General features: G+C 41.8%; 1 protein-coding gene across 5 annotated transcripts in view; it reads left to right on the top strand.

Annotated features, from left to right (window-relative positions):
* The window catches only part of Tbl1xr1 (TBL1X/Y related 1), a 143,176-nt gene extending 121,015 nt beyond the window's left edge, over positions 1–22,161 (top strand). For all 5 annotated transcript variants that reach the window (XM_052180736.1, XM_052180735.1, XM_052180739.1 and 2 more), the window contains 7 exons: positions 616–676; positions 9,410–9,531; positions 9,680–9,754; positions 11,956–12,083; positions 12,687–12,852; positions 17,140–17,241; positions 18,009–22,161. In XM_052180736.1, coding sequence (XP_052036696.1) covers positions 616–676; positions 9,410–9,531; positions 9,680–9,754; positions 11,956–12,083; positions 12,687–12,852; positions 17,140–17,241; positions 18,009–18,035 — 681 coding nt within the window. In that variant the 3' untranslated portion in view covers positions 18,036–22,161. The remainder of the gene's footprint in view (positions 1–615; positions 677–9,409; positions 9,532–9,679; positions 9,755–11,955; positions 12,084–12,686; positions 12,853–17,139; positions 17,242–18,008) is intronic.
* Positions 22,162–22,431: the final 270 nt, after the last annotated feature.

The raw sequence follows: 22,431 nt of genomic DNA, 5'->3' as shown, positions 1-22,431 counted from the left end.
TAGTTGGTTAATGCTGGGGAGGGGCATAAACTGGCTCAGACTCATATTTTTCAGTGAGCAGTTTTAAAAGAGAGATGAAGGTCTCAGGACCAGTGAGAGAGAGGGAGCCAGCAATCGTCAGTTTCACAGGCAGTTTCACAGGCTGCTTTAAGCAGTATCAACATGTAACCGGCCTTTCAAGGGAAGGGGTCAGTGTGAGGTTCAAAAAAAGAAATCTTCTAGTGGTGATTTTACTGTTGTAAGAGCTTCTTCCTTATAACCCCAGAGCTGGAAAAAAAGCACACCATTGTAGTGACATCCATTAAACAGTCTAATTCAATGAAGACACTTTTGTTGACAAACAAAAATTGTCATTGGAAATAAGTTGGCGAGAAATCACCACAGAAAAGTTAAGCTGCATTCTGATCCTTTCCCCTGAGTGGAGTGTAGGTGGTCTTCCCCTGAGTGGAGTGTAGGTGGTCTTCCCCTGAGTGGAGTGTAGGTGGTCTTGTGCTGTGAGGAATAAAAAACACTGACGATAGCGTTCACTACACAGGATCCTTCTGCCTTGATGCAGTCAGGCGTCCATTCTGTCCTTCACACACTGTTTAACTTTTCTTCTCCTTTTAATCTCAGACCACCATCATTTGGGATGCACATACTGGTGAAGCCAAGCAGCAGTTTCCTTTCCATTCAGGTAAATCTTGATGACACACACCGTAGCTGACGAGCTCTTCAGAATTCACTCGGGGCCTCACGTGTCAGGCAGCGTTCTTGGTGTCGGTTCTCTCAGAAGGCATTCCAGAGAGACGATCCCAGGTTGTGCGTGCGTGCGTGCGTGCGTGCGTGCGTGCGTGTGTGTGTGTGTGTGTGTGTGTGTGTGTGAGAGAGAGAGAGAGAGAGAGAGAGAGAGAGAGATATGTGCCATAAAGAAAGTGCCCAGGTTGTGTAATTAGCATGCTGATGTAGAGTCGCAAGGTCTGGCTGTAAATACACTTTGTCTACCTGTTAAGCTCTCGGGTCCTTTAGCCTTTATAGGTTCATTTTCACTATATGTAAATGAGGGCTCTTTACGTATTGCAAGGACAAGAAAAATGCCTTGAAATAAATTACTGTTTACCGCTCACAGATCGCTGCCATCTTGTGCATTTTAGATTGATTTGTCTAGATCAGGCCTCTTTGTCTGTGAAGTGAACGATGGGTATTCTGGGTGTGTTTGGTGGGTTTCATACAGTACTCTGGGCATGCAGTTCAGTTCCCTCATTGCCTTCAGCCCAGAGCCACTGTGTCTGAGAAGGCAAGGAGGACCAACATCTTACTACGTATACTAGGCTGGCTTGAGACTCTTACTTCCTCTTCCTCAGCCTCCAGAGTACGGAGAGTGTAGGTGTGCACCATTGTGTCTGGCTTCTCAGGCATTTCTTGATGACAGGAAAGACTGTCAGGGTAGTAGTTTTAGCACTGTGTGATAATGATTGCTGCTTTGAGACTTGCACGCTGAGGATTTACACTGTAGCTGATCAGGAGGCTGTGGTTATCATCCTCATGTTCTTAGGAATAAGCAGCCACGGGCGAAGAGACAGAAGGGAGACCCAGCAAACCAGCTAGGAGCAGGACAGTGGCTTGCAGACAGTGTAACGCCCTAAACATTTAACTCAGAGTGTCCACACTAAAGTGCTCCCTGTTTACGTGTTCTGCTTCTCTTTGAGCCTGGCCTTCAGTCCTTCCCCGGCTGCAGTTTTCCTTGGTCTTTGGCTAGTCCTGCATGGTTGCTCCTATTTCTTAGCAGTGATATAAAATTAAAGGAGTTGGGGAGAGTACACATGGTTAGCCACAGAGTAAAGAATGACAACCTTTTGCAGTGTTTCTCAGTGTGTTCTCTCAGACTTGGAACCAGAGCTAACTTGAGGGACAGACTGAGCCCTTCCATCCGTTTGACCCTGCCTGATGTCTGCATGTGTGTGTTATGGGGTACTGGGGTAAGGCACATGATACCCTTTCAGATGGGAACCAAAAGACAAGGAAACAAGAATCTGAGAGAAAGGAGTTAGTTAGGGGAGGAGGAGGGAGAGCGGGTGGGAACGGAAATGGTTTAAAGTAAGAAGTTGTACTTTAACAAGGTTCTGCTGAGGAGTCGTTGACACATGGACTGAATGTGTTTATCTTGAAATGATTACTCGTGTAGCCACCATTGAAGCCATCACACTGAAGATAAAGGGATCCTATTGCTCTCAGGCTCGTCTCCTGATCCTCTGGTCGGTCCCATTCTCCAGATAAGCACAGTCGGCACCAAAGACGAGCGTATGATGTCCACACAGAGTCACAGTGATTTTGTATTTGGAGGACTCTGGCCTCTCATTCTGCATAATTATTCTTATGTGTTGTAGCGGACACTTGCTCAGTACTTTCTTTTGGTGGGAAGGTCTCTTTGGGTGGCCTTATCTAGTGTGTTTGCCCACTATTGAAGTAAATTAGTGTCTTCTATTTGGTCTTATTACAGATAAAACAACTTTCAAAAGTCTTGAAATGAACATGCAATTTTATTTCTTAGAGTAGTAACAAGTAGTAAAATAACTGCATTGCTCAGAAACTAAAATTGTTTTCTAAAGCAGTTTAGTCTCACCAGCCATAGACCATCAGGTGTTTTTGTATACTTTCCAGACCTTAGTGTATGACCCTGTTTTTAATTGTAGCCAATTTGATTATTTTGTGATGGCATCTTACTGTGGTTATAATTTGACCATTTTCCTAAGGAACTAGAATGGGGGAGGATGCACAGGTGAATATGGAGGCCAGAAGGTCGGTATCAGGTGGTCAGGAGCCTTCCTCTATCACTGTGCACATTAGTTTTTGCGGCAGGGTCTCATTATTTTGACTACACTGGCTGGGTGGCACGCTCCAAGGCCTTCCTGTCTCCGCTCACCCAGTGCTAAGACTGCAAGCACACACTATCGTGTCTGACTTCCGAGTTGGTTCTGGGCATCCAAACTCATCATCATGTTTTCTATGTAGCCAGGAACGTGTCTACTGAGCCATCTCCCCTCTTCTCGTTTTCTTATTTATATTTTCTTCATACAAGTCACTCATTAGGTATATAACGAAATTTTCTCTTTATCTGTGGTTTATCTTTGCTTTTGTTATGTTTTGTTTTTGTCACAGGGACGTACTTGGTGTGCAGTCTTTACTGATCTCAGCTTCCCGGTGTTCCTAGGTTATAGACATATGTTCCATGTTTAATGGATGCTGTCAATGTTGATGAATTCCATAATTAGTCTGTACCGTAATTGTCCCTTGTGACTTGTTTTTAAGGCAGATTGTCAGCATGTAGCACAAGCTGGTTTGGAGCTTGAGATAGCCCTGCCGTAGCTGTCTGAGTGCTTAAATGCTAGGCTTCTCCCGTGCACTGTCTGTTTCACATGTGTGCTTTCCATTCCTCCTAAAGTGACTTTTTGACTGAATTTTTGTCTTTGAACTGGTGGACAACTTAAATTATGTTGCTTGGTTTCTAAGTATTTGAGTCTCTCAAATACTGATTACTAATTTGGTTTTACTCTTCTTATAAACATCATGTAGACCGATTCGTTTTTTTTAGCATTTAGTGTTAATGTTACTGGTGTTTTTCTTTGTTATTTTTAACTCTTACTGCTTTTCCATTGTAGACCATCCATTTTTGAGAGACAGATACTGAAATCTCCCAACTATTGGGAAATATACAATTAATATCTTCCCTCCCTCCCTCCCTCCCTCCCTCCCTCCCTCCCTCCCTCCCTCCCTGCCTCCCTCCCTCCCTCCCTGGCAGGTTCTCACACTGCACTTGGCATTCACTGGTGGCCAGCAAGCTCTAGCAGTGTTTTTGAGTCTGCCCTCCACCGAAGTGTTGGAGGCAGTGATTCAATACAGGCATGGCTGGACGGACATCCCTGGCTTGTCCTGAGTGGTGGCATCAGCACTCTCAGGCCCTCATGCTGCTGTAGCATGCACTCTAGCCTACTGAGCCATCTCTCCACCCAGTTGTTACTGAAAGGCAAAGTAGAGCTTACCTAGAACTGAGGTTAGGGTAGGGATTGTGAGTTAGTGCTAAGTAGTAGTATTTAAGAAGAAATAAGGAGATAGGTCCATAACAGTTGTAGCATGCAATTATTAGAAATCAATCTACGTTAATGCAATGAGATCTCCCTTCCCCCATTGGGAGCTGCAAGCTCCCATCTTCCTAGGTTCTGGCCATTGGCCTGCTGCCAAACTGCTTGCTTTCATTTCCTGAGTTGTCCTTCCCCTGCAGCTAACCGCCAACACTGGCAGCCGCTGGCTCTAAGCACCCAGCTTCTTATAATGAAAACTCCAGAGGCTTATAAATTGTCAGCCAGATTTATGACAGTAAATCTTTAACCCCCAAAATGCCCACACAAAGAACTCAAAACTCATTTGATACAGATACAAGCTGCACATGTAGATGGGGCAAATGTTCCCTACATTTCCCTATTGTCCTGTGGCACTGTGGCTCCTTAGGCCGCATGGATCTGGCCTGTCATTTTCTTCTCCTATAGGTTCCCTCTTATCTCCTCACCCTCATCTCTCAGTCTCTCTGTCCCCTCTCTAAAACTTTGAGCTCCGCTTTCTCTTCCCACTGCCCAATCACAGGCTCTAGCCTTATCTGGCTAACAAACAATATAAATAACGCTACAAATTTGTATATTATAACTAGTTAATTTTTTAGTATGTATGTCTCAGTCATTTTTGTCATTTAGTATGTATGTCTTAGTTACCTTAGTCATTAGGTGACCTAGGCAACTCTTAAAAAAATAAAGGACTTGATTGGGGCCTTGCTTACAGTTTCAGACGTTTAGCCATTTCCTGTCTTAGGAAGCATGATAGCAGGCGAGCATGGGGCTAGAGAAGTAGCTAGAGTTACACTCTGATCCATGGGCAGACAGACAGACAGAGAGAGACAGGAATAGAGGCTTTTGACACCTCAGAGCCCACTCCCAGAGACACACTTTCTCCAACAGGGCTACACAGTCTAATCCTCCCAAAGAGTTCTACATCCTGGTGACTAAGTATTCAAATATTTGAGCTTATGGGGGCCATCTTATTCAACCACCCAAGTGTATTTGATCACCAAATTTAAAAACTAATGAAATACTCCTTACACCATTGACTAAAACACCTAAAATGGGTGAATTACATCTCAGTAAAGCCATTAAAAATGCCAGTTAATTGTCAAAGAGAAAATTAAGAAATAAGAAAATAGTAATAGTAAATAAATGTGCCTTTTTCTTCATAGGTTTATTCTTTTCAAAATTATGGAATCTAAGTGGATTTCTAAAAATAAATCAGAAGAGAGAATTTTTCATTATAGCTCTAATGTTTTATACTGGAAAATTACTTTTCTTAGCTTCCTCTAAGTGTGTAAAATGTGACCATAAGAATAAACAGGCCTTCCATGTGTTGGGTACATGTTGGGCTAGGTTTGTAGTCCTAAAGGACTTACACTGCCTGGGTTTGTATTAGAAGACTCTTCCCGAATGTTTCCCTGAGTTGCCAGGTGGCCAAGAATGTGGCGGGCACTTTTATCATAGCACTCAGTTTAGCATTCCTCGCTGAAGTTCTTAGTTCCACAATTTTCTTTTTTCTTCTTTGTTTCCTTTCCTTTCTCCTTTCTCCTCCTTTCTCCTTTCTCCTCCTTTCTCCTTTCTCCTTTCTCCTTTCTTTTCCTTTTTCCTTTTTCCTTTCCTTTCCTTATCCATTTTTTTTTGGTCAGGCAAGTTTTCCTAGAAGATTGAAAAATCCAGAAAAATCTTAAGTTTATGTTTAGAATGTCCTCTTTCACATACAGTCATCAAAACCAACAGCATATGCTAATTGGTTTCCATGTGTGATGGTTTGTATATGCTTGGCCCAGGGAGTGCCACTATTTGAAGGTGTAGCTCTGTTGGAGTAGGTGTGTCACTGTGGGTGTGGGCTTAAGACTCATCCTAGCTGCCTGAATGTCAGTATTCTGCTAGCAGCCTTCAATGAAGATGTAGACCTCTCAGTTCCTCCTGCACCATGTCTTCCTGTATGTTGCCATGTTCCCATCTTGATGATACTAGACTGAATCTCTGATCGTGTAAGCCAGCCTCAATGAAATATTGTCCTTCTTAGAGTTGCTTTGGTCATGGTGTCTGTTCACAGTAAAACATGAACTCAGACACATGTCTTGCAACGGTATGTACTGCTGATTTTTTTATTATTCTTTTTTTTCCCATTAATTTATTTGTTCACTTTATATCCCAATCACTGCCTGCCCAACCCGTCTTCTGCCCACATTCCCCTTCTCTGAGAAGGGGGCGGCCCCCTTAAGTACCAACCCACCCAGGCACATCAATTCACTACAGGAGTAGGTACATCCTCTCACTAAGGCCAGACAAGGCAGCCCAGTTAGGGGAACAGGACCCAGAGGCATGCAGCAGAGTCAGAGACAGCCCCTGCTCCAGTTGTTGAGGAATGAATCTACATGAACACCAAGCTGCATATCTGCTACATGTGTGGTGGAGCCTAGGTACAGCCCACACATGTTCTATGTTTTGTGCTTCAAACTCTGAGAACTCCTACAGGTCCAGGTTAATTGACTCTATCAGTTTTCCTATGGAGTATCTATCTCCTCCAGGTACCGCTGTCCTTTGAACTCTTCCACAAGACTCCCAGAACTCCACCTAATGTTTGCCTGTGACTCTTCATCTGTTTCAGTCATCTGCTGGGTGGAGCCTTTCAGAGGACAGTTATGTTAGGCTCCTTTCTACAGGCATAACAGAGTAGTATCATTAGTAGTGTCAGGTCCTTTCCTGACCAAGCCCGTTCAGTTGGTCAACTGGTTCTCCAGTGCAGGAGTGAGGATTAAAAAGAAAAAAGACAATTAGACAACATTGCAGCATGATCCCAGTCAATTGTGAGACTGAAGGCGGGTTTAGTAATTTCCAATCCACTTTTATACCAATTTGATTACATGAAAGTATTAAGATCTATAGTAGTACAATGAGGAACAAGCAAGACAGTGAACACAAAATTGTCAAGGCAATAATGAAAGGTCTGTGACTGTTGTTTCCAAGGGCTTGTCAGAATGACCAAAATACCTGAGCCCACTTCCTTGTCCAAGCCCAAAGTCTTGCCTGAAGCCTTCTTCTTTCGGTCCACTCTAAGATTAAAATTCCTGACTTAACCTACTTCCCTATTATAGCCTAATGTCAGACTCCTTCTAGGTGGCACAGCACCTCAATAAGGCTCTCCACACTTGCCCATAAGATGGTCTCAGTTTGGGTCAGTTAGTGATTAGCCACTCTCTTCTCTGTTCCGTATTTATCTCTGCACTTCTTGTAGGCAGGACAGATTTTGGGTCGAAGGTTTTATGGGTAGGGACTTCCAGTGGAGGGAGTCCTCCCGAGCTACAGGATATAGTTTCCTTTTTTCTCTGAACCCAAGGTATGTCTGTTTTAGTGTGTCTTGCGATTTGTCAGCCTCCCTTCAAGTTTGGTGGCCACTCAGGCTTTTAGAGGCCATGTCAGACATTTAACCTTCTTCATATTATTGTTTCATATTATCCATTTTCTAAAAGAATTAAAAATGCCTCCTCTTCCTCCCTTATTTTCTACTTCTTAATATTAGAGTTATATTTCATTAAAAATTAATGTTTTAAAGAACGATATTTTATGTTAATTTTGCAGTGTTTACTGAATCAGGATTTTGGCAGGAAAACAGTCTGTACTTGGGAATCCAAGAAAGGGACTAAAGCAGAGAAGAAAGTCATTGTAGCAGTGTTGGGAAGAGGGAGCATTGGAGGCAGTGAGGTCACCCAGACAAGAACAACTGAAGGAGAGACCAGAGAGATATAAGATGCTGCCAGTCTGGTGGGAACTGGAACTGCTGGGAAGAGGTTGCCTAGTAACAGCAGGAACCATTGAGAAACCCAGGCTGAGCTAGCGGCAGGAACAGTGCCCCTCCCACTCATCCTGGGCTTCTGTTTCCCTCTATGAAGCAAGCTCAGGACTAGAAGCCCAAGAGTCTGGAAAGGTGAGGTGGTGAGAGTTAGCCTCCTGGTTGGGGTGAGCCTGCGGGCAGACGAACTGAACTGGACAGCTAGCTGGCTTCACAATGAATGGGTGTTCCAAATGTTTGCCGACAGTCACATGCTGCTGGCCAGGGTGGGCACAACTGCTGGCTGCTGCTGTTCACATCCTTCTGGAAGTTATATCTAGTCAAATGTGAGTGAAGTGATAGGTTTAGGAAACTTCCCAGAAAAGCAACTGGGGAAAGCATCTTTCACTTTCCTGTTTCTCCCTGTCTCTAAGTGGGGTTGGCAGCCTTACCAAGGTTCAGAAAGTCACTTTTTCTAGTTTTGTAAACCATGCAGATGTGCTGTACTGAGGCTAAGTCTAAATATCCTATTTTTTCCCCTGTGAAAGCCCCTCACCACAGCTGACTGGAGTGTGAAGATAGTGTTCTCCATGCATTCACACTCGACCTAGTCACTTGGCTTCCCTTGCCTTGATCTATGAAGCTAATATTACAGAACCATTGCTGCTTGTTGTAAGGGAAAGAAATATGTAATCCTCCGAGCTAAAATGAGGCTGCATACTAAGTCTTAGCCAAATTTTTGGACATTTGAGATTTTAAACTTTAAGAGTCACTTGACAAGAATTTTTTAAAAGAAAACATTTGTCAAAAACATTCGTTGTTGTTGGCAATGGGGATGGCTCTGATTCATTTATCTGACTTGCAGTTTGTAGCATTCTATCGACATGTAGCTTCTCCTTGGCTTGGCAGCATCCTCAAGTACTAAGCGAAGTTTAGAGGTGGGGTGTTAGCCCCAGCCTCTAAATGAAGAATCACCATGCTAGTAGGTTCAGTGACTCAGTGGTAGAATCAGAGTTTTCTATCCGTTACATATGCACAGGCAAATAAATAGAAATAAAAAAGAATTAATCAACAGGTTTGATTTTTGTTTTGGTTATACAAAAGATATTCCAGTTGACAGCTTGAATTTTTCTGCACAGTGATCATGCAGCTGAAAGTTATTGGCATTTTTGATCTCTCTCTCCCTGTTCCTTTCCCTCTCCCTCTCCCTCTCCCTCTCCCTCTCCCTCTCCCTCTCCCTCTCCCTCTCCCTCTCCCTCTCCAAGTTAAAGTAGGAGCTAGAGAGATGGCTCAGTGGATAGGAGAAGGAGCTGTTCTTCCAGAGGATCTAGGTTTAATTCCTAGCACCCATGTGACAGTTCACAATTTCTCAGTAACTTCAATTCCAGGGCATCTGACATATATGCAGGCAAATCTCCAGTATACATATGAATGAGTGAATGAATAGTAAAATCTTTAAGTATTGCTTAGGATATGCTTCAGAGCTAAAGCTCCTGGGTAACATACATGTGCTCAGTGCAAACCCCACTGTGTTTCTTTCCAGCCCCAGCACTGGATGTTGACTGGCAGAGCAATAACACCTTTGCATCTTGTAGTACAGATATGTGCATTCACGTCTGCAAATTAGGACAAGACAGACCTATCAAAACATTCCAGGGGCACACGGTAAGAAGGCTTTTCCCTTCTATAAATGGGTATTTTGAGTGAATAATATCAAGTAATGTTTCAGAATAGTTTTTAAGTATGTATATTAAATGCCAAGTGGCAGACCATTGTATAAAATGAAAATATAAATATTTACTGTTGTTTTTAGAATGAAGTAAATGCAATCAAATGGGACCCAACTGGCAATCTCCTAGCCTCCTGTTCGGATGACATGACATTGAAGGTAATTCAGGTGCTTTATGTCCCATGGGCAGTTTAAGGTGCTCTCTCCCCTTTCTTTCTTTCTTTTTTTTTGGCGGGGTAGGGGGAGCTCTCACTATATACTTCTGGCTATTTTGGAACTCAAGCATGTAGATTAGGCTGGCCTTGAACTCCAGAGATTCATCATACCCTATCTTTTGAATGCTGGATAATGGTTTGTTCTACCATACCTGGCTTAAAGCTATTTAAAATGTCCTCTTGCTACGTAAACCTAAGTGAGGAGCTTTCTAGCTTTTTAATGGTTAATGTTAATGTTGTTTCCTCTGAAATGCTTACATACTTGAATATAGGCAATTCTATTAAAAGAATGGCCGTGCAGGTGAACTTTGCTGCTGTATTTATCACAGTTCTCCCTAGTGGTAAGGCAATCCTCATAGATTAATCTATAAGAGACTTAGGAAAATCTATACACAATCGTGGAGGTTGTGAATTCTCTGTTGTCTTCAAACTGGAAACCCAGGAAAGGTTTGTTACTTTTGTTATGCTAGGATACTGTGGTGAAGACAACTTAGAGAAGAGTTTATTGGGCCTAACAGTTCCAGCTAGACGGTGACTCCATGACAGTAGCAAGGAGCATGATAGTAGGCAGGCAGACAAGGCATTGCTTTACATCAACAATCATGCGCGAGTCAGGTAGTTCCATCAACTGAAGACTGAGCATTTACATACATAAGCCCTATGGGGGCCATTTTCATTTAATCCTCTGTAGGCAGCCTGTGGTTCCAAACTTGTAGTGCCAGGGCCCAGGCTGAAGGCAGAAAATCTGTATTTCAGCTCAGTATTGAAGCCACCCACAGGAATGCTGTCCATCAGCATGGAGGATGCAATCTGCTTTGTTCCTACTGGGTGACATGGGCAAATAATGCTTACCCAGATATCTGAGTCTCCCATGACTTGGCCAATGTGAAATAGGGAATTAGCCATCCATGTCCCACAGGTAGTAAAAATATCATGCAGAGGTAAAGACCAGCCTAGTGCTAGATTCTGCAATGACTGAGCCTTTTCACTTCCTCATGCCACATGTACTCTACTTATCCTCAGCTTCAGTGCCAGTGACCATAGTGACAACCCTTACAAATAGGGTAGTCCCACAGGAAAATAGGTTGGTTTGCTGTGAAAAGGCTGTGTTCCTTCCCCTCCCTTAACCTCCAGGATCAACTGTAGGACTCGGGTGTGCTAAGGAAGCATGACAGCACTGAGCTGCATCTTTAGCCTTGTTTTTATTGTAGTTGGTTTCAGTGTGTGTGTGTGTCTGTGTGTGTGTGTGTGTTCGTGTTCAAGCACACGTGGTATAATCTCACTATGTAGTCCAGGCTGGCTTTGAATTTGAGATCCTGCACATCCTCAAGCACTGGTTATAGGACGATGCCACCCGATGCCACCATATTGGCTTCCTTGTCTTCTCTTTGTGTTTTTTTTTTCCTCATGCACATGCATAAAGCTTATACTATGTAGGAATGCCAATATTCAGAGAAACTTGTTTCTTAGATTGAGCTGCAAGCTGAAGAGTCTGGAGCTAGATACCTCAGGGTCTAGATTGTAGCTTTTTTTCACCCAACAAAGAATTTTGGGTCACAGAGGATTTCAAGGCAGAAATGAAATGGGTGGTGTGTTATGAACAGCATGCTATAGGATAATAAACCTCATGAAACAGAGTTCCCTATATCAAGAAGATTACCAAAGTGGAAAGAGCAATGTGACGAGGATTACAGGAGTGACATCTTGCCAGGGCCAAAAGCTTGAAAACTGAAGCAGGGTTTTAGACGTGTGTGCTCAACTTCATTCCCTAGGACGCTAAACATCTGCTCTCTTAGCTCTTCATTGCATTTCAAGAGTGGCTATCCCAGTTGCCTTTGGTGTTTGTATTTGTGTGTTTGGAACCAGGGTCCTCACAATGCTAGACCACTTACACACATATTACACCCCCAAGTTACCGGAACCCCACCTAGTTTAAGCACTTTGTAAATGTTGAGGTGAGTTAGTCCACTCAGCCTTCAAGTTTTTCAGTCAGAAATATTTGGATCAAAGGTAAGTACTACACTCAGCTACTTCTACATTTCTTTGTTACCATTCTCTTGATGTTTGTGGGGGTTTTTGTTTGTTTGTTTGTTTTTTGAAGTATCTGTTGTACAGAAAATTACCCATTTTTTTCTTTTGGTTTAGATCTGGAGTATGAAGCAGGATAACTGTGTCCATGATTTGCAAGCACATAATAAAGAAATTTATACTATAAAATGGAGTCCAACTGGACCAGGGACAAATAATCCAAATGCCAACCTTATGCTAGCAAGGTGATGTATCTGTTTCACTTTTCCTGTTGAGTCTCTCATGCATAAAAATATTGAGAAAAATATAGCAAAAAAATGGGGAGCATATCTTGAGGGGAATGTATTTCAGTGGGAACCTTTAAACATGGGTTTTTAATATTAGAATTTCATGGCTTATTGCTTTTGTTATATCTACTGATATAAAACCAATATGAATAAAACCCAATAGTTAGGTTTTGCTTATTGGCACATACTTACAATTCAGCACTTAGGCCTAACAAAGTAAGCCTGAAACCAGCCTGGGCTCTGTGGTGAGCCTCTCTGTTTTAGTTAACAGTAGATTATTTGGGCTTAGGATGATACAAGTCCACCAGCATCTTTTTTTTTTTTTTTTTTTTTTTTTAAATAAAGAGATTCAGAACCATGGACCAATAACCAGGATTGTTGGGAGTAGAATGTAGAATGACTAGGTGGGGCGCAGAACCCACTGCCTTTCATGTTTCCCTTCCAGTTTCCACAGTACTTGGATTTGCTAGCCTGTTAGGATGGGCAGAATGTGGGAGGCTGGGGGCAGGGCCAAGAGGGTATTTGCTTACTTAAACAATTATTTTCTCTTTCCATTTTTAGTGCATCCTTTGATTCTACTGTTAGGTTATGGGACGTAGACCGAGGGATTTGCATCCATACTTTGACAAAACATCAAGAGCCCGTGTACAGTGTGGCTTTTAGTCCTGATGGCAGGTATCTGGCAAGTGGTTCTTTTGACAAGTGTGTGCACATCTGGAACACACAGGTATGCCCCATTAATTTAAGCTGCACTTACTAAGTTAGAAGCATTTACCCATTTACTTACATTTTTGTTTTTCTTTATGTGACATCAATTTAATGCTTAGTTTTAAGAATCTAAGAGTACTTTGGAGCACTTTATAGCTGAATCAACACTGATTGAAAGTTAATTTTTCTATGCAAAATCAATTTAGAAGGAGATCTCTTGTTTTACTCTTTTATTCTTGAACAGCATAGTATTTATGAAATGAAGAAGCTTATGGTCAACTTGATCTTTGCTGCGCTTAAAGGACAAGATCTCCTTAGTGACTGAACACTTGGCTGCCTTTTCAGGGATGGTGAAGAGCTGCCCCAAAATAGAAGCCAGTATGTTGTTTTTGCAGCTTTTCTTTTGTGCCCGATGAACCACCCTGTGTTCCCCAGGTCTGTGTTAGTGTAGGGCATGCTAATACATTGTAGGCAGCCATCTCCTGTTCTGTAGTAGATTGCCACCGTGGTTTATTTGATGAGTTACTTGCTATAAACCATTCACATTTGAGTACATGTCACTCAATTACATATCCGATGCTCAAGAAGGTCTGTACTGTGAGCTTTTGTCCATCTTTGCCTTCCTGGCCACCGGTGCTTTTCTTAGCCACTCTTTCGTCCTTACTGCATAAAGCACCATTCTTCTGGCTCGTCCTCAGCAGGTTCCAGTTTCTAGGTGGAGGATGATATTTCAGTGAAGTTCAAGCTTACATTATCACGGGACATGAAGCCTGAGTATCTTTATGTACTTCAGTGTGTAGGCTAGCTTCTCTGCAGTTTTAAAAATTCTCTTGAATTTTACTTTTAAAAACTAGCATTTAAACTAAAGCACATCATTATGACCCTTTGTACACACTGGCTTTATTAAGCCTGTTTCCTCTCCTCTCCTACCCTTTGCCCACCTTCACCTTGGCTTCCCCCAGCCACTGGTCCAGCCTCGCGCTGTCCTCCCCCCAGTAAGGCCACTCTAACCCTGCTCATCCACCTGTCTCTAGTTTCATGATGTGCAGCCCAACCTACATTAATAAACCCTAAAATGCAGGACTCTCGTGAGAGGAAACGTATTTGCGGTTCTGAGTCTGACGTATTTCGCTCACCAATCCTTTCCAGTTCCCCCTATTTCCCTGTTAATGTCATGGTTAATTTTTCTTTAAGGCTACATAACATTCCATTTGTGTCTACATGTTTCCTCTGTGCTCTTCATTCTTCTGTCGATTCTCATCTTGAAATATTACAGCTGTGTACATGTCTGTGGTGTGCTGAGAGCCCTTCATCTGTGTGCTTGTGTCACAGCTCCTTGGCTTCTGCCCCCCACTCTCTAGGACCCTCGTCGTGATATATGTAGTGCTGCACTCGCTAGTTCGCACTCCCTCCAGCATGTTGGCGCTCTCTCCTGACAGCCCACTGGGGAAGTGAGACGCTCAAAGGAGTTCACCTTTCTCTCATGGCCAAGGACTTTGAAAACTTAGAACATTTGTTGACCATGTACATCTCTTCTGCCTGTTGCTTATTTGGTTCCCTTGTTATTGACTGGATTAGTTACCTATTGATCAGTTACCTATTTGGTGGGTTTTTGAAAGATGTATTCTGATTGTATAGATTGAAGTGCTTCGCACAAATGGTCTCCCATTTCCATTTTCTGTTTGTTTGCATTGCTGTGCATGGGATTTCACTTCACATGATCTCCTTCCTCAGCTCCAGGCTCCCTCCTGTGCTTGAGGCCTGTTGCAGGTCCTGTCCTTTCCTTTTTCAGTTGGATTGTTAACAGTTTTGGTTTTGGGGGAAAAGGTCTCACTTGAGATCCTCCTGCCTCCCCTTCCAAGTTCTGAGATCAGAGGCCTATTCCTGATTTAAAATAAAAATTCTCCCTTAGTATCTTTGTAGATAGTATATATCTTAACTCTCTTGTTTCATTTTTTTCTTTATGAGCATATGCCAGGAAAATTCTGTAGTTATAAAGTAAATGTTTAAAGCCACCATTCCCACCTTTACCTGTGTGTTCTTAAGAGGACACTGATGTACCCAGCTCTGCTTTTCAAAACTGAATGCAGTGATGCGTACCTGAGGCTAGACCATAGGGTAAACGTAAGGCTCAGATGTGCACCAGTAATTCCCGCTATATAATCATAGGAGTTTATGCATGTCTAAAATAGTAGTTTGATTTATCTTGTTATTGGTGAAATAATATTCAAAAAAAGGAATCATCCTTTTTCTAATGCTTGTATGGGCATTTGTTCAAGTGTATGTGCACATCTGTGTATATATGTGTATTTGTTTGTGGTTCCTCACAAAGGAAACTATGGGTTCATGAAGTGTCCATGGCCAACTCCTACCAAGAGAACCCACACCAGTTTGCATTTTCCTGAATTCTCAGTTTGCCAAATGCTTCTGTGGTTTGGTAGCCGGCGAGGGCCCCCTTGCCCTTCCTCGGTTGCTGTGTGAAGCAGCATCTTCTGTTTGGAGCAGGCGCAGGCCAGCTTCCCCACTCTTTACTCACTCTTGACACGTTGGTGTTCTCTGTGTGCTCTGGGCATTCTTCTGTTCTGGCTGTGATCACAGAGGTCTTGCCATCTGTTTCATGGGGAAATTACTATATCACTCTTTTTAAATGAGTCCAGATTGGTACTTTTTATAGCTTTATGTATTGTTTATATACAATGTCCCTGGGATCTCTGGTTTTTCCTACAGTGTTTAAGCTTTATTTTGTTTGTGGTCCCTCAGTGTTGGTCTGTATGATTTAAGGTCTGGAAGGAAAGTTGTCTTTATTCATTGGTAGGCAGTTGTGGGAGTCCTTCGTGGTCCTTACTGTTATCCCTTGGACCAAGTCTGTAATTCCTGTGCATGATTGGCTTGCTACTTCCTCCTTGCCTTGGAGACCTCAGTGGTGCTGGGTGAGCACCCTGCACTGAGTTGCATCTCTGGCCCCTAGCTCTCTTTTGTACCATTAGTTCTTCTGTGCATAGCTCAATCCACAGTCACCGGCTGAATCACTGTCCACAGTATGTGCCTGGATCCTTGTCATTCTTCACCATTTCCCAAAATAAATAACTGTACATTTCTGCATTTGTTTGATCCCTAAGTTTGCAGGTTACCTTGACTTCCTTACCCAGGAATGTGCTATATCCGCTTGTCTATCTTCTTCAATAAATACATATTCTTTGTAGTTGTTGTTAAATTATGTTTGGAAAATTTTCTAGTGAGAATCCATTGTGACAAAATAATTTTAGTGAAATGGAGCTCACTTAAGGTGCATGGTCAGCTGTCTGCTGTTTTGAAACCTTTTACCTTTGGAAAGTTCAGTATGAAATGGCAGATGGCATCTGGTGATATATGCAGGCTTTGCTGCTGCCCTATGGGATTGTTCATTGGTCTTTCTCATAGTGTACCTCCTATGGGTAAGAGGGCTGTGTCTTATTCCAGCAAACACATCAGATGATGTGACCCACTCACCCTCTCTGTCATAGTTCTGTTGGCAAAGCGCACATTTTCCAGCATTGTTCATTGTAGGTATTGTTTCAGTGAAGCTAAAAATCCTAGTGGGGAATGGTCACCAACACCTAGAAAAGCAGTCTGTGCTGAAATAATTCTTTGATATGAAACCATATCTTTTATGATAACATTTGTGAAAGGGTTTCCATAGAATTATTATTTGTGGAGGTGTAAAACCTGCCTATATTTTTATTTGAAACAAAGTCCCACCTCTGATTGTTAGAAAATCATATATTTTTGACTCATTCTCAGACCCAATCTATTTATAAATTCTTTTGTTTTTGACAGTTTACTTTGAGCCCATATACTGCCTTTTAAATTGATTATTTATGCTAAGTTTATATGGATTACTATATAATTCTATAGTAGCCCCTTAAGTAGGTTCTATTCTCCTTCCCCTTCTCTCTTCCCTGTCTTTGCCAATTAAAAATTACTATATAGTAACTACACATACTAACAGGTTTCATCGTGATATGCTTATAAATGATACAGCACTTCGATCCGCCCTCCTCCATCATTCTGTTGTCACATTCCCACTGACTCCCTCCTCCCATTTAGCTTTCTTCATCTAACAGCATCTGGGAGATTAGAATAAAGTTGCTAAGGGAGTACAGGCAACTTACCAGTGGGTACACCACTGAAGAAAACATGTCTTCCTCCTCCAGCAACTGAGAGATCCTCAAAAAGGGGTGGGGTTAAGAATGGGGCTTTGTGAGTTCCTTTCCCACATCACAGATTTCTATAATGATACTTAGGGTTCTGTTTTTCATCTTTTTAGACAGGTGCTTTAGTTCACAGTTACAGAGGAACAGGTGGGATTTTTGAAGTTTGCTGGAATGCAGCAGGAGACAAAGTTGGAGCCAGTGCTTCGGATGGTTCAGTGAGTATGCACATGAATTTTTAAAGAGAAGGGGGAATGTTAGGTACACAGTCATGTTCTTTACAAAGTAATAAATTTTGGTTAAGGTGTCAACTCCATTCCCAACACACCTCCCTGGGCTATGTGCTAAATATGTTCATTACATTTGTATAATATAAACTTTGGGGTGACTTTGTCAAAGAGTCTTAATAAACAAGTAATGAGCAGTTTTCAGTGTAAACCTTCCATTTGTGGAAATAAATGTAATGAAGTGTCTCTTGCTAAATGGTATTTTTAAAGCCCTTTCCCCAACTCTCCTCTTTGTAGAGGAGTGTTGGAGGATGAAGAATGGAGGCTGATTTCTGTGGAAAGATATTAGGTACTGACCTTCAGGATGTTGGTTAGTAGGTTGTTGGAAAAAAAATGGTGGTGTAGCCTCTACACTACCTCTAAAAGCAGGGAAAGCTGGGGAGAGGGAAGCTAAGCTGTGTGGTGAGATGGCCCCATGATCCATCAGATCCAAGTCTGTTTTGTCTGTTCCCCATCTTGTACTGACTATAAAGACGAAATCCTAAAGCTTTTCAGCTGCATTTCCTTAGTTATTGTGGTTTGGGAGGGCTCACATCACAGCATATTGACCTGAAGTCCTTCGGGTAAAGTTTCTTTATGATTTTATGAATTTGCATCTTAGAAACAGATGGTAAATTACACTATCCTCTTTATAGAAGTTAAGCTTGCAATGTAAAGTAGATTTCTTGATCCTGGCTGACTGTTGTCATCTCTTACAGGTTTGTGTCTTAGACCTTCGGAAATAGCGTTACTAGTGGGAAGCCATGGACCGACTATGAATGTGTACATAGCCACAAGACTGTCCCTGACCCATATACTGCTCTCGTCCCACTTGAACCATGGCCAGTCCACTACAGCCAAACCTAAGAAAAATATACACGCGCAGTATATATGAACACAGCTGTACCCTGAAGATGACAGTCTCATCCCAGCTTGGGAATTCTGCTCAACAAGTGCTGGGATCTAACCTGCTGTGCCCCTAAGTAGTGTTTAGAAGTTTGGATATGAAAACCAGAAGAGAAGGAGTATGCGTTATAAGAGCAAACCACACATGCCCCAGTTTTGAATATTAATGACAGCCTTGTTTCTCCCCCTTGATCAGCAGACACCATGGATTAAGTTCTTTTTCCCCTTCAGTAGTGCGCAGTTTGTATGTACAGAGAACATGGACTTAACGAAAGCTTGCGGCAGTAGTTGGCTCTTGCTTCCAGGTTTGGTTTGGTTTAGATGATGGATGCATGAAGTACAGGAGGGAAGCAATTTCTTGCTTTTCCCTTCACCTTTTAAACAACAGCAAAAAATTCTTAAAAATATTTTACTGCATTCTTTGGAAGAGGTAGATGTTTGGTACATTTGATGGCTCCCAGAGCATATACTCAATAGGTGCATATTATGGAGGGAATTGGAATAATAGGAAACTGCATGACTTCTGTCATGTCATTCTCTGAGACACATCAGCAAAGGGTATTACGTTATCTTAGTTTTGGGGTTTGTTTTCTTTTGTTTTAGTTTTTTCTGTGATTGATTGAGTGAGTGAGTGAGTGAGAGAGAGAGAGATTGAGATAGAGAGAGACAGCTTAAATAAAATAGTTTCTTTTGGGGGACGTATTTCTGCCAATTAAGACTAGAAGGGCACAACCTTTTTTTTTTTTTTTTTTTTTTTTTTTTTTTTTTTTTTTTTTTTTTTTTTTAAATACCATAAAGAAGAGACTTTAAAAAAAAAAAAATCTTCTGATGTTTTGTAGCCATAACTAAATTATGGTTAAATGTGCACTATTGTGAGAAGGAGCAACATAGTTTGGGGCTTTTATTTTATTTTTTTATTTTTTATTTTACCATTTGTCTGTTTTACTTTGTTTCTTAAGAGATTAAAATATTTCTGGATAAGGATTAGCTTCTCAAAGTGTCCATCATTCTGTATAGAAGCTTAAATATGTAATGTAACCAGATTCCAGTATTAAAAAAAAAATCTCTCATAGTTTTCTTTTTACAAAGCAAGATTACAGCATATAACACTGCCATTACTTGGCTAAATGTTTGCTACCTTAGTTTTAAGAACAGTTTTTAAAGGATTGCTTTGAGGTATTTTTGGATAGCAGTGGTGGAGAATTTAGGAGAAGTGCGGCTGAGGCTAGCCTGCTGCCTGCGTCTGTGGCGCCAAAGCTGTACTTTATCAAGCGACAAAGATCTAAGCTGCTGGTTTTTTTTCCTGTAGTCACTACTATATCATGTCTTTTACTCTCATTTATATCACATATTTTTTTTAAAGATACAGGTATCCAATCAGATCTCTTATGTTCAGCTAAAAGTAAAATATACCTATAAATGTTCACCAGAGGCTGTGTTTGTGGAGGTAGTTAACAGGACAGTCGATGTTAATGGAAGAACCCGGGAGCGTTGGTTCTGAAGAGAAAGAACAGTTGTCAAATTTATATCTTTAAATTTTTAATTAAGAAGTTGCTTAGCAAATTTATAACACTATCTGTGTCAGTAGTTATTTTGAGGCCTTTGACTCCTAAGTCCCGCCTTGTGTTCTACGAAGCGGCCCTAACCCAGCCCCGCAGCCCTGCAGCCCCGCAGCCCCGATGCTCTGTGCTCGCTGCCTTGCTCTTTACAAAACAGCGTGGATTGATGGAGGCCTTGGCTTCACTAAGGTAGGGTGGCTTGGCTTTGGTAAAGAGGATGAATCCACTTAAATTTTACCATACATCGTTATATCTACCCCATTGTTAGTGGGGACAATGATACTGTAATAATATTAAGATTGCATCCAGAGAGGCAGTCATCTGTGCTTTGTGCCGGGCGTGTTTAGGGTTCAATTACATTGAGAGATTTAGAACCCATTGCTCTGTGGCTCTGTAGGAATTCTAAAATGCTGAGTGTCTGGCACTTGAGATTTTGCTCTTACTTCAAGAGGGTCACATCTGTTGGCCTCTGTTGTTGTTTAAAAAAAAATAAAAATAAAAAAAACCTGTGCAATAATTTTGAAATGTGCTCCCAGGAATAGACACAAGCGTTTTGAGTATGCCTACGCTGCATTTCCTTCAGCGATGCATTTGTCAATTGCACTGAATCTGAACCTGAAAGTCAGAGGTGATTGTTGATAGTGCTTTTGTATTTTGATATGGACATTTCATTCATTTGCATACAGTCATTGATGTTCTTCCCAGCTGATTCAAAGACAGTCACAAATTCCTGAAATACAGCTGCCAAAATGACGGCTGAATTTTCTGATATTGTCTTGCTTTCTGTTGGGTGTGTGTTTATTGTTTTGTTTTGTTTGTTTGTTCTCCTATTTCTTTGGCTATTTTACTTAAGCACACTAGCTGTGCTAAATTGTCTGATAGAAGAAAAGTGCAGAGCTTTGCTATCCCAGAGCCTCAGGTCTTTCCCTCGAAGATGTGGCTGGAAACGTCCACCTTTAGGCTGGTTCTTGTGAGCGTAGGACTGTGTGCTTTGCTGCTGCTTTCACTGTCCCTGTAGCCTGCTGACGTGCCACGATGCTGCTTCACAGACACCACACCATGTCTTCACCCGAGCAGTCGGATGATGACCGGAGACCACACCTGAGTGTGTCAAGTGCTGTCGGGGTTCTCTACTTTCCTTCTTGTCTTAGTTTCTAAGAATTGGCTCTGAAGAACTAGAGTCCAGTAGTCTTTCTATGGTGTTCATTTAGATCATTGTTTTATATACATTGCTACTGTACGGACGAGAATAGGAGGCTTAAATGAATATCATTGAGTAAAGTGGACTGGAGGGAGCAGCTGCTGCCCTTGAAAGGCATGAAAGGCACCTGTGTACTCCATGCAGGAGACCCTCGGGGCCTTAGGGTTACCCCACTCCTGTTTTCCATGATCAGGTAATATCATTGACTTTCAGATGATTTAGGAGTGGTAACTGGAATAGGTCTTAGAGTGTAGCAAATTTTGTTTTCATGAGTTATCCTCTAGGGGAGTATGTTTTAGGATTAAACACCTTTTACAGATACTGAAAGTGCCTCCTTTTGTGGTATACAAAAACAAATTATGGTGCAAAAAGTAATCAATAGATTGAATCACATGAAGGGTTTTTTGCTTTTTGACATAAAAATGTCAAGAGACAGGCCAAAGATTTGTACTTTTCACTTATAAAGCACTCCTTTTTTTCCTTAAAATTCTTTCTGTCGATCAGATTTAATGAAAGAGTACTATTTTTAAGGAGCTATCTGTTTATGTAGAATGATTTTGTTAGAAGAGTAATGTAAACTATGAATGAGGAGCAGAGGCCCGCAGGGGACTGGGCCTTTTGCTATTTAAAGGAATCACAGATGACCAGGCTTCTGCAAGCACACACAGTTTTACTAACTGCATAGGAAAACCATCTCAGACAGTGCTGTCTTGCTCTTTTGAAGACCATTTACGGTTTTGTAAGCGCATTGCACATTTCCGCAGAAGCTGGATTCTCAGGAGCTCAGAGCAGTACTTGCACAGCTGCTGCGGAAATCCTGCCTCCGCGGACCAGCATCGTGGCACAGCAGCAGAAGCTGGCGTGTGGGGCTAGCAGCCAGCTACAGAGACCCTGGGGGCGGCTTTCTGTTTGTTTTTCATTCCCTCCTTTTGTCTGAAATCATCAGGGAGGGATCAGTAATAGCTCTGAAGTGTCACATTTAATATCAGTCTTTTAATACACAATCCTAGTCAAATGTAGGAGAGGAAAAAAAAAGGGGGGGGGTGCTCACACTTTTTTAATCCGCTCATTCAGAATCTGGTGTCTTTATATAACAGTTCTGAGGTGTCCATAGTAGTCTTTATTTCTGCCCTTCTGTGATAGTGTTGAAGCCGGAGGAATAAGTAGGCTCTTTTTTTTTTTTTTTTTTTTTTTGTTGTTGTTAAACTAAGCAAGGTGTTTCACGTTGTTTGGAGTTTCTGGGTAAGTTTGAGGAAGCACTCTGCATGGTGTGTCTGGTGTGCTGTTTTCATCTCATTACAAACAGGCACACTTCATTGTGCATCTCTGCCATCCTTAAATACAGAAGTGATTTTCCTTCCTGACTTTGGCATTGTTGCTATATATATAAAATGTTTTTATTTGAGTTTTATTTGCAAATCCTTTGGGTCTAATTCTGTGAGCCTACCTTAGCACTGGGTGATGACGTCTGCAGCC

Source organism: Apodemus sylvaticus, chromosome 4 (genome assembly GCF_947179515.1).
Source record: "Apodemus sylvaticus chromosome 4, mApoSyl1.1, whole genome shotgun sequence".
NCBI lineage: Eukaryota > Metazoa > Chordata > Mammalia > Rodentia > Muridae > Apodemus > Apodemus sylvaticus.
This window is presented reverse-complemented; position numbering and strand designations above follow the sequence as displayed.